The following is a 12,126-nucleotide window of genomic DNA, read 5'->3' on the forward strand; positions in this document are numbered from 1 at the left end:
GTAATCCATGAAAAAATATTACTTTTTATGCTAAGAGTATTACTTTTATTGTGAATTTCGGTACGGTTGATCCGTCTCACAGATAAAGATTCGTGAGACCGTTCACAAGAGACAAACTCTTAATTTTTTTAAAAAAATTCTTAATATATCGCATAAGTACTCCACAAGAAAATTCACAATTTTTTCTTAGAAAAAAGAATGACTTCGTTCTTAATGTATCCCTTAAGTACTCCACAAGCTATACTATATGAATTTTGTTGAAACTGCTTCTCCTAAAATTCTGACAAAAAAGAAACAAAATGTGGTACAATAATATATTTATATTTTAACAAATATTTGATAAAATAAATATATTAAGAGTCTATAAGTTATAAAATGCATATTCGAATTATAAATCTTAGAAATAATCGAAGCGCTCAACTCACAATTGACGAATTCGTAGGTTTAATTAATACTGAATGGACGCCAATATGACTCTCTAATAAGTCTATTAGAATTGGCTCTGTATCAATGAAATCTCATCATCTATACATAATCAATTGGTATATTCTATATTATATTAGCTAAAAGTTTAATTATAAAAAAACTAAATAAAATAAATATTTTTAAAGTATTTAAAAAAATATTATTTCCCACGCATTCTTAATTTTATGTATTATAAATCTGAAAAATATTCGTTATAAAAACATTAAACATATCTTCATATCGAGTATATGTCTCGAAATCAAATATATATTTTAACAAATATGTTTACCTTAAAAAACTAAGAGCAGTTAAAACTAAATTATGACAAAAACTTGTGTGAGATGGTGTCACGAGTCGTATTTTGTGAGACGGATATCTTATTGGGTCATCCATGAAAAAATATTACTTTTTATGCTAATATTATTAATTTTTATTGTGAACATCGGTAGAGTTGATCCGTCTTACAGATAAAGATTCGTGAGATCGTCTCACAAGAGACCTACTAACTATTATATGCATTATTTTGTATCAAAAGAAAAGGTGAAATTAGAATGTAATAATAAATAAATAAAAATACAAAATGTAGGAAGTGAGAGGCATTCATTAATTAGTCAGTCGATGCATGTATGACCTTGTCTCAAGGAGGGGGAGCGGATATTTCTCACCCACACCGCTGTCTTCAACAGAAAATGCCACCGTGCTTAGCGATTCATGCATGGCAGCCATCTGTGCCCTTTTTTTCTCTACATAAGCAGACCTCTCGCAGCTCAAAATCCCAGAAAGAAAAAGAAGATAGAACAGAACTCTACAAATCGAGTTGAAGAAGAGAGGAACAATGTGGAAGATCAAGGCACTGTTTGTGCTGGCCCTCTTGGTGTGTTTCTCACTGGCGGCGACGGCGGTTGCTTATGAAGAGGAGTGGGGGGAGGGAGGTGGAAGGGGCTGGGAAGAGGGTGGTGCAGGAGGAGAAGAGGGTGGGTCTGGGCGGCGGGAAGGGGAGGACTGGTTCGTGTTGCAGGATTCGAAGAATGTGGTGAAAACCGATGCTGGGGTCATGAAAGTGGTGAAGGGTTTTGGAGGCAGAATTATGAAAAGCCCGATGCATATTGGCTTCATTACAATGGAGCCCAGAAGCCTTTTCATCCCTCAGTACCTGGATTCCAGCCTCATTCTCTTCATTCGCAGAGGTGAATAAATATCTGTAAATTACTCTTTTTACGTGTTCGTTTATACCTGATTGTGGATCTTCATCTTGGTTGCTCATTAGTATGTATGAGTTGTAGTGTAAAATTTTAATTTGGTTTCTGCGTGTTCGTTAATGTGTTGAGATATGGCCGATTCATGTGAGTTAAAGAATCAAAAGTTTAGTTTGATGTCTCTGTGGTTTTCTGCATGTTTGTTTTTTTGTAAAAAAATGGTATTTTTTAAGTATTTGAATTATTAGTTCACTGTAGTTAGACTACAACTCATATGAGTTGGACTTGGTTTCTTATATTACATCAACTGATATACAATTCTTTTATACTTTATTAAGTTCAATTTCTTTTGTACTCTGTTCATTTGATTTTTCTCGGGAACAAACTATTACCCAACAATGTGCTCGTGTATGTCCTGTATCTTAATTTTGAGCTTTATGTTTTTTGGTTTCAATTTTACACTGGTGGCGGATTGGTTAAAGTTTAAAACAGGCATGGGAAAGGGTTTTTTTAACGCATAAAAACATGTTTCGGATCACTTAGCATAAGCTCAAACGGATTCCATCTCTTAACAGAACCTGATGGTTCGAATATTGTTGGCCTTGTGGAACTTGTGGTGCTGAAAAATAGACCAAATTATTTGATTGTATGAACAGGGGAAGCCAGAGTTGGGAATATATACAAAGATGAACTGGTGGAAAGAAGTTTGAAAATGGGGGACATATATCGAATTGGGGCGGGCTCGGCTTTTTATTTGATTAATACAGGAGAAGGGCAGAGGCTTCATGTGGTGTGCAGCATAGATACGTCGGAGAGCTTGGGATGGCATGCATTCCAGGTAACCCCCTCATTTTCAAGAATGATTTTGCAAATTGTTTGAATGATCTAGGACTTGATCGATGCTTCACTAATTTGTAACGTAATGGATCAGTAATGATGATAATTTCTTGAGATGATGTTTGTCGTAATGTGTTTGTTTGCAGTCTTTCTACGTAGCTGGTGGAACTTATCCAAGATCAGTACTTTCGGGTTTTGATCCCTTGACATTGTCAACAGCATTCAATGTAAGTGCAAATTGATCTCTTATTTCCCTATTATAGTAGAAAACTGATTAAACTCTGTGGTTTTCAGGTTTCGGAAGGCGAATTGAGCGAACTATTGACAGGGCAAAACAAGGGTCCCATTGTTTACTTATCGGAGCCCCATTCACCTAGCATGTGGTCCAATTTTTTGGACATGGAACAAGATGAGAAACTTGCACATATGAAGAGGGTTGTTAGGATCAGAGGAGGAGATTTTGAACAAGAAGAGGAGGCGAAACCTACATGGTCATTTAGGAAGCTTTTGATCTCTATGTTTGGAAAGGCGGGCAAGAGGGGGGACAAGAGAGGCAAGGTTGGCAAGGGGCCGGATTCTTACAACATCTACGATAGGAAGCCCGACTACAAGAACGATTACGGTTGGAGCATTGCTTTGGATGAGTCCGATTATTCCCCCCTCAAGCATGATGATTTTGGTGTTTATCTTGTCAATCTCACTGCGGTAAAAATCTTATCATGATTATTATTGATAATTGTCCTTCCCTGCAATAACATAGATCTATAGAACTACACTAGCGTACTATGTAGTTGGCACATCCATCCACAAGTTTTGATCTAATATTGATGTATGGTGAATTAAGCTTTTATTCTCTGCATTGCAAAATGATAAATCGCCCTCTCTTCCAAATTATGAACGTAGGGATCAATGATGGCACCCCACGTCAATCCAAGAGCAACGGAGTACGGAATCGTGTTGAGAGGAGCCGGCACCATCCAAATCGTCTACCCCAACGGAACTCTAGCGATGAATGCCAAAGTAACAGAAGGCGACGTCTTTTGGATACCTCGCTACTTCCCATTTTGCCAAATCGCTTCAAGAACCGGCCCGTTCGAGTTCTTTGGCTTCACCACATCAGCCCGTGATAACCGGCCTCAATTCCTCGCAGGAGCCAACTCACTACTCGACACAATGAGAGGGCCTGAATTCGCAGCAGCATTCGAGTTGAGCGAAGATAGGTTAAAGGAGATTCTTGGAGCGCAAAAGGAGTCGGTAATCCTACCTTCGGCAGCCGTAGCACCACCCGGGGAAAAAGCAGCACCAAAGTTGATGGCAAAGGTTATCGACACCTATGGCAATGATTTAGTCATGGGCTTTTAGATCTTTCTTCTTTTTTGGTATGTTTTTGGTTCAAGGTTGAGTCCGAGTTCTTGTTCGTTTTGTGCATTCTGCAAACTAGTGAATAAACTGGAACTGTGATCTCTCTCCTTTGTTTATGTTCATTTTGAAATGTTGCAAGCTTCTTAATTCAAAGCTCTGCTTCTATTAATTATGTTTGTAAGAAAAAGAAATCGTTCTCAAATTATGAAAGTTTTATTTTATTTAATAAAAAAAATCATGAAAATCTCTTTCTTCTATATCTAATATATCTTAAACTATTTAAATTTTAAATCATCATACATTTTAAAATTATATCTAAAATTTAACATAAATTTAAATACATTAATTATTACATTCACACATTTCCGAGTATATGTTTTAACAAGAATCATACAAGAAAGCCTGTAAGGATATTAAAGTTTATCTAAATATTTATCCATACGTTACATTAAAATGAAATATTTATTATTTATCAATACATCTATTGGTATATTGCATGAATCTTAGATTGTAAGAGTAAATATATCGTAAGGATTAAATATTTATAAATACATCTACTTAAGACTAAATATTTGAGTTCAAAATATGTATTTATTTTAATATTTATCAATACAAATGGGTTCAGAATAATATGAACCAGATCTCTTTGATAAATTCTTAATTTATGTACAAATTTTCAATTATAAAATCTTGGCTCGTGTATATATTAGATATGCATACATCTTTATATTAAATTAATTTAATTAAAACATGTATTATATAAAATTTTAGAAAATATAAGTCTTACATAAAATCATTTGGAATTGAAAATGTAGATTAAAAATTTTCTACCACGAGTCTTTATTGTTTTCTTTTAAAGAACAGATATGGGCATATATAATGGTTTAAATAAGTTTTAGATTTCAAAATTCAAATTAATTTTTTAAAACTTAGACTAATAATATTTCTCTTATAAACTTATTTTCTTAATTCTATTTTAGGGTGGTTTTTGTAAATTGACATTTCAGGGGTAATTTGCAAAACAAGGCCAAAATGGTCATTTACATCTGATTTGGGATTCACAAACGCTCTCACTGGTAATCGACGATCGCCGTACGCCGGTCAATTCCTCGCCGTTGTAAGCGATGATACGACACCGTTTGAGTATTCTTCAAATTTTGTTGCTATACTTCTTGTTCTTCTTGTGCTCGAAACATGATTCTGCGAGAGCTGAAGTTATTGCCCTAACAACCGAGACTTTTAATGACAAGGTAAGAAAATTTTTATGTTTCTATTTCTGATTTTCTATACAAGATCGTAACTTTTGGCTTTGGTACTTGGAAATCATCGCATAGAGATCTGTACCAATATGTGAATAATTGTTTAACGTGACATTCCTTGGAATTTTGTTGGATTTGTCTGGTCACCACAATTAAAATATTGGCCCTGGTGGTGCGGTTATATCAGAAGCGTGTGGGCTTTATATGATCTGCTCGATGCCCTTCTTGTGTTGAATTTATTGTTTTATGTGAAACCGATTTTTAGTTTGCTTTACCTTTTATTCCGAAAATATCTTTTTGTTGGATTTTTCACTCCTTCAATGCATAGTGAATAGCACAGATAAAAGGGAGGTATGGAAAAATAAGAGTTGAGAATGTTTTATGTAAAATGAAGATTATTTCTGTACTGGATATTTTTTGTATCCATGCTTCAATTATTTTTTTGTTTTGAAGTCCTTTTATGTATAATTTAGGTTCAGGAGAAAGACACGGCATGGTTTGTAAAGTTTTGTGTTCCTTGGTGCAAGCACTGGTAAGTTTCAATTATGAATGCTATTTTCAACTTTAGGATCAGTCTGCATGTAAAAACTCGAATACCAGTTGGTATTGGCTAAACTCTGGTTTAATTTGTCTCCAGTAAAAACTTGGGGACACTGTGGGAGGAATTGGGAAAGGAGATGGAAGGTGCGGATGAGATTGAGATTGGTGAAGTTGATTGTGGAACAAATAAATCAGTGTGCTCTAAAGTAGATATTCATTCATATCCTACTTTCAAGTTATTTTATAATGGAGAAGCAGTTGTGAAATATCAAGGTAATGATTTTTTTGATTTTATATTCACGGTTTGAGTTTTTAGTTACTTTTTGTTTGATGTTTATTATTTTAATTACTTCCTTCGCGCGAGCTTTTTAGTTACTTTTTGTTTGATGTTTATTATTTTAATTACTTCCTTCGCGCGAGCTTTATCATCAACTACAAGATTATTTAAAGTTTGAGAGGCATGCCCCTTCGCGTAATGGCTCGGAATTATATTCTTTGATGGGCAAACCGTTAGATTAAACATAAGCAAATACCTAATTGAATAGTATACTCTTACTCTCCCATACCATCAAGGTATCTGAGTTGCTCCATTTGTCAGGCCTAGGGCCCATTAGCCTGCCCAACTATCTTGCAATGAGCTAGTAACGACCATGTAAATAAAAGTTCTTGGTTTCTGAAAATAAATCATACAAATTGTTGGAGTGATTTACCGTGCATCAGTGAGATAAAAATGTTTCAGATTTCTTGAATAGTTCAATAAAATCATCTTCGAGAATTGATACCATAACTACCAAAGTTTTCTTCCCAGCTTTGAACATCCTTTTTTTATTTTTGAAACGATTTTTCATATAAAGTTGTTTTGGAACTATGTTGCATGGATAGGGTACGGGTATCGTATCAAATACGATATGGATACGACGATACGGAAAATTTTGAAAATATAAGACACGATACGACTAGAATACGACAATTATATATATATATATTGTACATATATAAATTTAGTATTAAAAATTGTAGAGACACATTTATATAAATATATTGTAGAAATATATATACATTTATGTAAATATGTACAATGTACAACTTCAGAGCAGTGATTTAAAAAGAAAAGACAACGTATCCAAAAACGTGTCCCCGCCGTGTCAATAGCGTATTCTAGCCGTGTCAATGGCGTATCCGACTGGTCAAACATGCAAAAAGTCAACGACATCGATTTTATCGTATCCGATACGCGTATCCGCGTGTCGTATACGTGTCCGATACTTTTAAAAAAAATTAGGAGTGTCCGTGCTACATAGTTTGGGAATAAAGCATGTGTAAAAATGATTACGAAAGTAGCTTATAATTCTCAAGATCAAAAGTCCTCGTGCGTTTATCTAGAGATTCGCCCATCGTTACCTTCTTGTCGTTCTTTTTATAGCGAATTTGTGATGCATCTTCCCTTCATAAAAAACCGCAAAATGTATAAAGCTTGTTGCTGGAGCTGAAGAATTTCAGATTTACTAATACTAACTGTTTGATAAAAAACTGAGAGTTTCAGGAGCAAGGAATGTGGAATCACTTAAAACATTTGCGCTGGAAGAAACAGAGAAGGCAGCTACAAAAGCTCAACTCAACAATGATGTTGAGTTGTAAACTTTCTCGGTGAAGTTGGTTTTGACCTTTCGTTTTCTCTTACCCTCTTCAAGCAAGTGGATGCATGAGTTTTCTAGCATGCCAGTGTAGATTATTTTATTTATATCGCGTTTATTGAGATTTCCCTCATAGTTGTGAACTATTGCCTTTCGGTGTCCCAAATTTGTGAAGATATGAACTACTTATATGTAAAAGCAGTGACAATTGGGTTGTGCTCGACAAATTTATCACATTTAGATGCAGATTGGATGTTTTCCTGGATATAGACACCTTTGACAATCGAAGATAGATAGCTTGATAAGGGATGGCATTTTGAGGATCCTAGCAGATATACAAGCGCAATGTTCTTTGCTAGCTTTGAGATGCATGACACAGCTTGTTGAAAGATGTTAAAATGGAACGAATTTTCTTGTTCAGGAGAGTTTCTTGTTCCGTGACCAAAGTTTTATTCCTGATAAACTCATTTCATGACTATCTTTTGATTTCGAGATTCTTCATCTCCTTAGTGTTAATTTGATATTCTCACTCACAGGTTGTTATTTTCTGCCCTTTTTTAAGGTTTGCAGTTGCACGTTAGCGCTTTTGATTATTGCATGTAGCCACTTCTCCTTTTCGCCCTGACATTTAATGCAACTCTTGAACCAAAATTTGGCAGAGTCTGTATTCGTATATGCCGAGAGTATCTTTGGATTTCTAGTTTAAGGGTAGCGTTTGTGTTATTTTGCTTTTGCTGACGTTATTTTGAAAGGAAAGATCACTCGTTTATTTAGGAGAATCTAATAATTATCATACTTTTGAAGGTACACGAGCAATTGAACACGCATTGATGACTTTATTTTGTGCATGCATTGTCAATTATTATATCTATATTTGTGTTCTTTTAGTATGAATTATTTAGAATATTTATTTCCGTCCCCTAAATTGGATTTTCTGGCTCCGTCCTGTTAACCACCCGCGTGAAAGAATTCATGTTGAGGCCTCGAGCGACTATGATACTGCAGTAAACCTTGAGAAATTTAGCTTCGTTTTTTCAACCAGGTCTGATAGCCTCATACACCATGCAAATGTAAAGCATAAAGGATTGCTACACCTTTGCTTTAAGACTCCTTTCCGCAATAGTTTGTCTTTCTAGATGATCCAGAGACACACTATGATTCTTGTTTTCTCTATATTGTGCTTAAAGCACTTTCTCAAGAACCAGGTAAAGGTACAAAGGCGAATAGCCTGTGATTCCGTTGTTTATTCATGAACGAAGTGCTTTTTTGCAAGTTGAAATGGCGTGAACGGCTCCTCATGGATCATAAGATCATAATTCCTCTATATTTTCCTACAATGAATTGACGGGAAGGCACAAATCCTTCTGATGTAGAAGGACATGAGATTCGTGGGGAATAGAAAGAAAGATTGCACGAGTGTCGGGCTCTTGCATGACCAAACAAATTCAAATGTTTCATAATTTTTTAACATCAAGCTAACCATGGACTACAGAAACAAATTTCCAGTTATGTCAAAGAAAAACTCTTGATTCTGCATCGCGATAACGTTTTGAGGAATTATTTGGTTCACTAAATCGACAAACGAATTACAGAATAAATCAAACAGGGAGACACCGCTACATTTCTTTCGAATATCACAACCAGCAAAAGTATTCGAACTATCAGCTATTTCAAGATTTTTCAGTGAACTTGTAGGATGAATAAGAAAGTGTGCCAGCGCTCCAGCTGGTGTGAATAAGCTCACCTCTCGTATTCTCTCCCGCCGCACCCATCGCCACGTGCAGCGGATAAAAATGGTCCGGCCACGGATGCGCTACCTTGGCATACGGCGCCTTGGCTTCATAATCATTCACGTCTTCGTACCTCCCTTCGTAAAGAGCTTCCTTGATCCAATTATCGAACTCGTAAGCCCACGGTGTCACCGAATTTCCTGCCTGGCCGTTCATAGCCCGCAAATTATGGGTGGCGGCGCCTGACCCGATTATTAATACACCTTCGTCTTTCAGCGGGGCCAAAGCCTTCCCCATATTAAAATGGTGGGACGCGTCCTTCTCCGTCTGCACGGAGAGCTGGCACACGGGGATGTCCGCCTCCGGGTACATCAGCATCAGCGGCACCCATGCGCCGTGATCCAGCCCCCGTTTCTTGTCCACGTGCACGCGCTTGAATCCCGATGCCGACAACAACTCCTTCACCCTGCTCGCCAATTTCGGAGCGCCGGGAGCCGGGTACTTGAGCTGGTACATTTTCTTCGGGAAGTTGTAGAAGTCGTATATGGTTTCACTGGGGCCTTCCACGGCGTTGACCGCTGGATCGGCCGTCTCCCAGTGGCCGGATATTATCAAAATCGCTTTGGGTTTCACCGGAAACACCTTCTTCTGGAATGATTTGAGGAATCCACGCGCCGGGAGGGAATCGTCGATTGAAAGCGTTGGCGAGCCATGGGAGATGTAAAAAGTCTCCATCGTCATCTTCTCCTTCTTCAAGAACTCCCTCGATTCAATTATATTAGCAACTTTCACAGTAAATACAAGGCAGAAACACAAACACCCTATTGCGTATATATAGAAGAGAGATTTTGCGTTCATTCCGTGGGAGCGATGTTCCCCACCTCTGATGTTGACTTCTCTTCACGTCTTACCTGCCCTTTTCTCTTACCGTGTTATTTTTTCAAATTTTAAAACGTTTTCTATCTACGTTTGCCATTGCGCAATTTTTGGACTAACTATTCATCGCAATGACGCAATCAACACGAAACTTCGAGAAGAACACAGCATTAGAGTGCACAAAAACATTTATAAAATTGATCTCCAACTCGATTCAATTCAAAAAAAATTATTATTTTTTATATCAAAATATTGTTTTTAATTATATATATTGATCAGATCAACGCGTCTCGTTGATATAAAAATGTGATACGGTGTCTTAAAAGACCTATTAATTATAGAATTAGATCACCGGCCGCTATTCATTCATTATTTCAAATTTTTGGTTTCATCAATGCTTAAAGAATGTTTAACGGGCAGTTCAACTCCTAATCGAAACCGTCTCGTTAAAAACCGCTTTGGAAATTGTTTTTAAAAATTCAAATCGGTTATTAAGATCCGGAACCAAAACCACTTTATAGTTCTTAAAATAAACTAGAGTCAACCGGTTCTGGTTTTGATTTCAGACCGGTTCCACGATGTATGTGAAATCGGTCCGAAATAAGAACGGGAACAAATTCAATTTTTAAAAATTTAAAATATATGGGCCAACAACAGTTACCCCATGCGTTCGTTGTAGGGGTGGCAAAATGCAACACGACCCGTCAATCCGACACGATCCAACACGAAAAAAATCAAGTTCGGGTTGGGTTTTTTCGGGTTCGGGTCGGTGGACTTGGGTTAGTGCCAAGTTAGATGAGTTTCGTGTTGGGTCGCAGGTTGACCCGCAAACTTTTTTTTTTTTAAATAATACCTATATTTTTATATATTGTATGTTTGAACAAAATTTATTGTATATTTATATGATAACTTTTCATCATTTAATATTTATTTTGTATATTTTTTATTTTTTTATCAATTGTTTATTTGATTTAGTAAATATACTTTTAATTTTCTACAATTAAACTTTCAAATTTAAATCAGAAATTTTGTTATTATGTGTTTAAATTAAAATATTATTATTATTTTTTATTTTTCGATTTTTTTCATTAATTTTTTTTAAAAAATAAAATAAATAAATAAAATTCGGGTTAGACGGGTTGAGTCGGGTTAGATGGATTCGTGATCGAGTTGAGAGTTTTCTGGTTGAAAAAAAAATCGCAGGTTGACCTAAAACACGACCCGATCGACACCCTAGTTCGTTGTGCCCAAAGCCTGTAACAAGGAGGCGTTGGAGAGTCCAATTGCTCTTTCGCCAAATCCGATTAATAAAATTGCCGAGTGGCCCCTGTTTTGGGGTCATATGTAATTTATTTTAATTGCATATTAGTTTAATTTTTTATATTATAAATAGATGTTGATTTGATATATCTCTTATTTCTAAATTCTAAGTTGTAACAATTCTTGCAATTTTATAGTTTACTTCAATTATTCAATTAAATTGTGTTTCCAAATTTATTTATCCTTTTTCCACAGTATAATTTATTTCCTTTGTATACTAAAAATTATTGATAAAAACTTGTGTGAGACGGTCTCACAGGTCGTATTTTGTGAGATGGATCTCTTATTTGGGTCATCTATGAAAAAATATTATTTTTTATACTAAGGTACCGTTTGGTTCAAATACTTCTAAGTACTAATATAAATAGTCATATCATATCACTTGTTTTGTACAAGTATTATTTATCTCGATCAATCAAATTATTAATTATTTATTTCACATCAATCAAATTCGTAATAATTTATCTCACATCAATCAAATCAATAATATAAAATTACGATATTACCATTAATAAATAATATTATTAATATTCTATTAATATTTTCAACAAGGACAAAATGGTAATATCATATTATCTTAAATTTAATCAATCAAATCAATTAAATCAAACAATATATTAACTATCATTTTTTATTTATTTTATTATTACAAAATATTATTTATCCTCATACTATATATCTCATACTATGAACCAAACAGTACCTAAGAGTATTACTTTTTATTGTGAATATGGATATGGTTAACCTGTCTCACAGATAAAGATTCGTGAGATCATCTCACAAGAGACAAACTCAAAATTATTTACTATATTTTTCGATAAAATCTTCTTCAACATGTGGTGGTGCTCGTAGAAGTGGTGTTGATGTTAACTTGAGACAAACTCAAAATTATTTACTATATATTAAT

The 12,126-nt window shown here is 35.2% G+C and overlaps 3 protein-coding genes across 3 annotated transcripts; 2 read left to right on the top strand and 1 right to left on the bottom strand.

The window, feature by feature from the left end:
* Positions 1-1,255: 1,255 nt before the first annotated feature.
* On the top strand, positions 1,256-4,104 carry LOC140956841 (vicilin-like seed storage protein At2g28490). Its single transcript, XM_073413729.1, has 5 exons — positions 1,256-1,652; positions 2,318-2,499; positions 2,645-2,725; positions 2,793-3,203; positions 3,402-4,104. The coding sequence occupies exons 1-5, from the start codon at positions 1,301-1,303 to the stop codon at positions 3,858-3,860; spliced, it is 1,485 nt and encodes a 494-aa protein (XP_073269830.1). The 5' UTR covers positions 1,256-1,300; the 3' UTR covers positions 3,861-4,104.
* Positions 4,105-4,858: 754 nt separating this feature from the next.
* Positions 4,859-7,560, top strand: LOC140957102 (protein disulfide-isomerase 5-1-like). Its single transcript, XM_073414225.1, has 4 exons — positions 4,859-5,110; positions 5,593-5,651; positions 5,757-5,932; positions 7,203-7,560. Exons 1-4 carry the CDS (start codon positions 4,985-4,987, stop codon positions 7,295-7,297), a joined length of 456 nt encoding a protein of 151 aa, XP_073270326.1. The 5' UTR covers positions 4,859-4,984; the 3' UTR covers positions 7,298-7,560.
* A 1,309-nt stretch (positions 7,561-8,869) lies between these two features.
* LOC140957101 (4,5-DOPA dioxygenase extradiol-like) lies at positions 8,870-9,935 on the bottom strand. The gene has a single exon (XM_073414224.1). It carries the CDS (start codon positions 9,879-9,881, stop codon positions 8,964-8,966), a length of 918 nt encoding a protein of 305 aa, XP_073270325.1. The 5' UTR covers positions 9,882-9,935; the 3' UTR covers positions 8,870-8,963.
* Between the last annotated feature and the right edge of the window lie 2,191 nt (positions 9,936-12,126).

Source organism: Primulina huaijiensis, chromosome 14, assembly GCF_012295235.1.
Source record: "Primulina huaijiensis isolate GDHJ02 chromosome 14, ASM1229523v2, whole genome shotgun sequence".
In the NCBI taxonomy this organism is placed as follows: domain Eukaryota; kingdom Viridiplantae; phylum Streptophyta; class Magnoliopsida; order Lamiales; family Gesneriaceae; genus Primulina; species Primulina huaijiensis.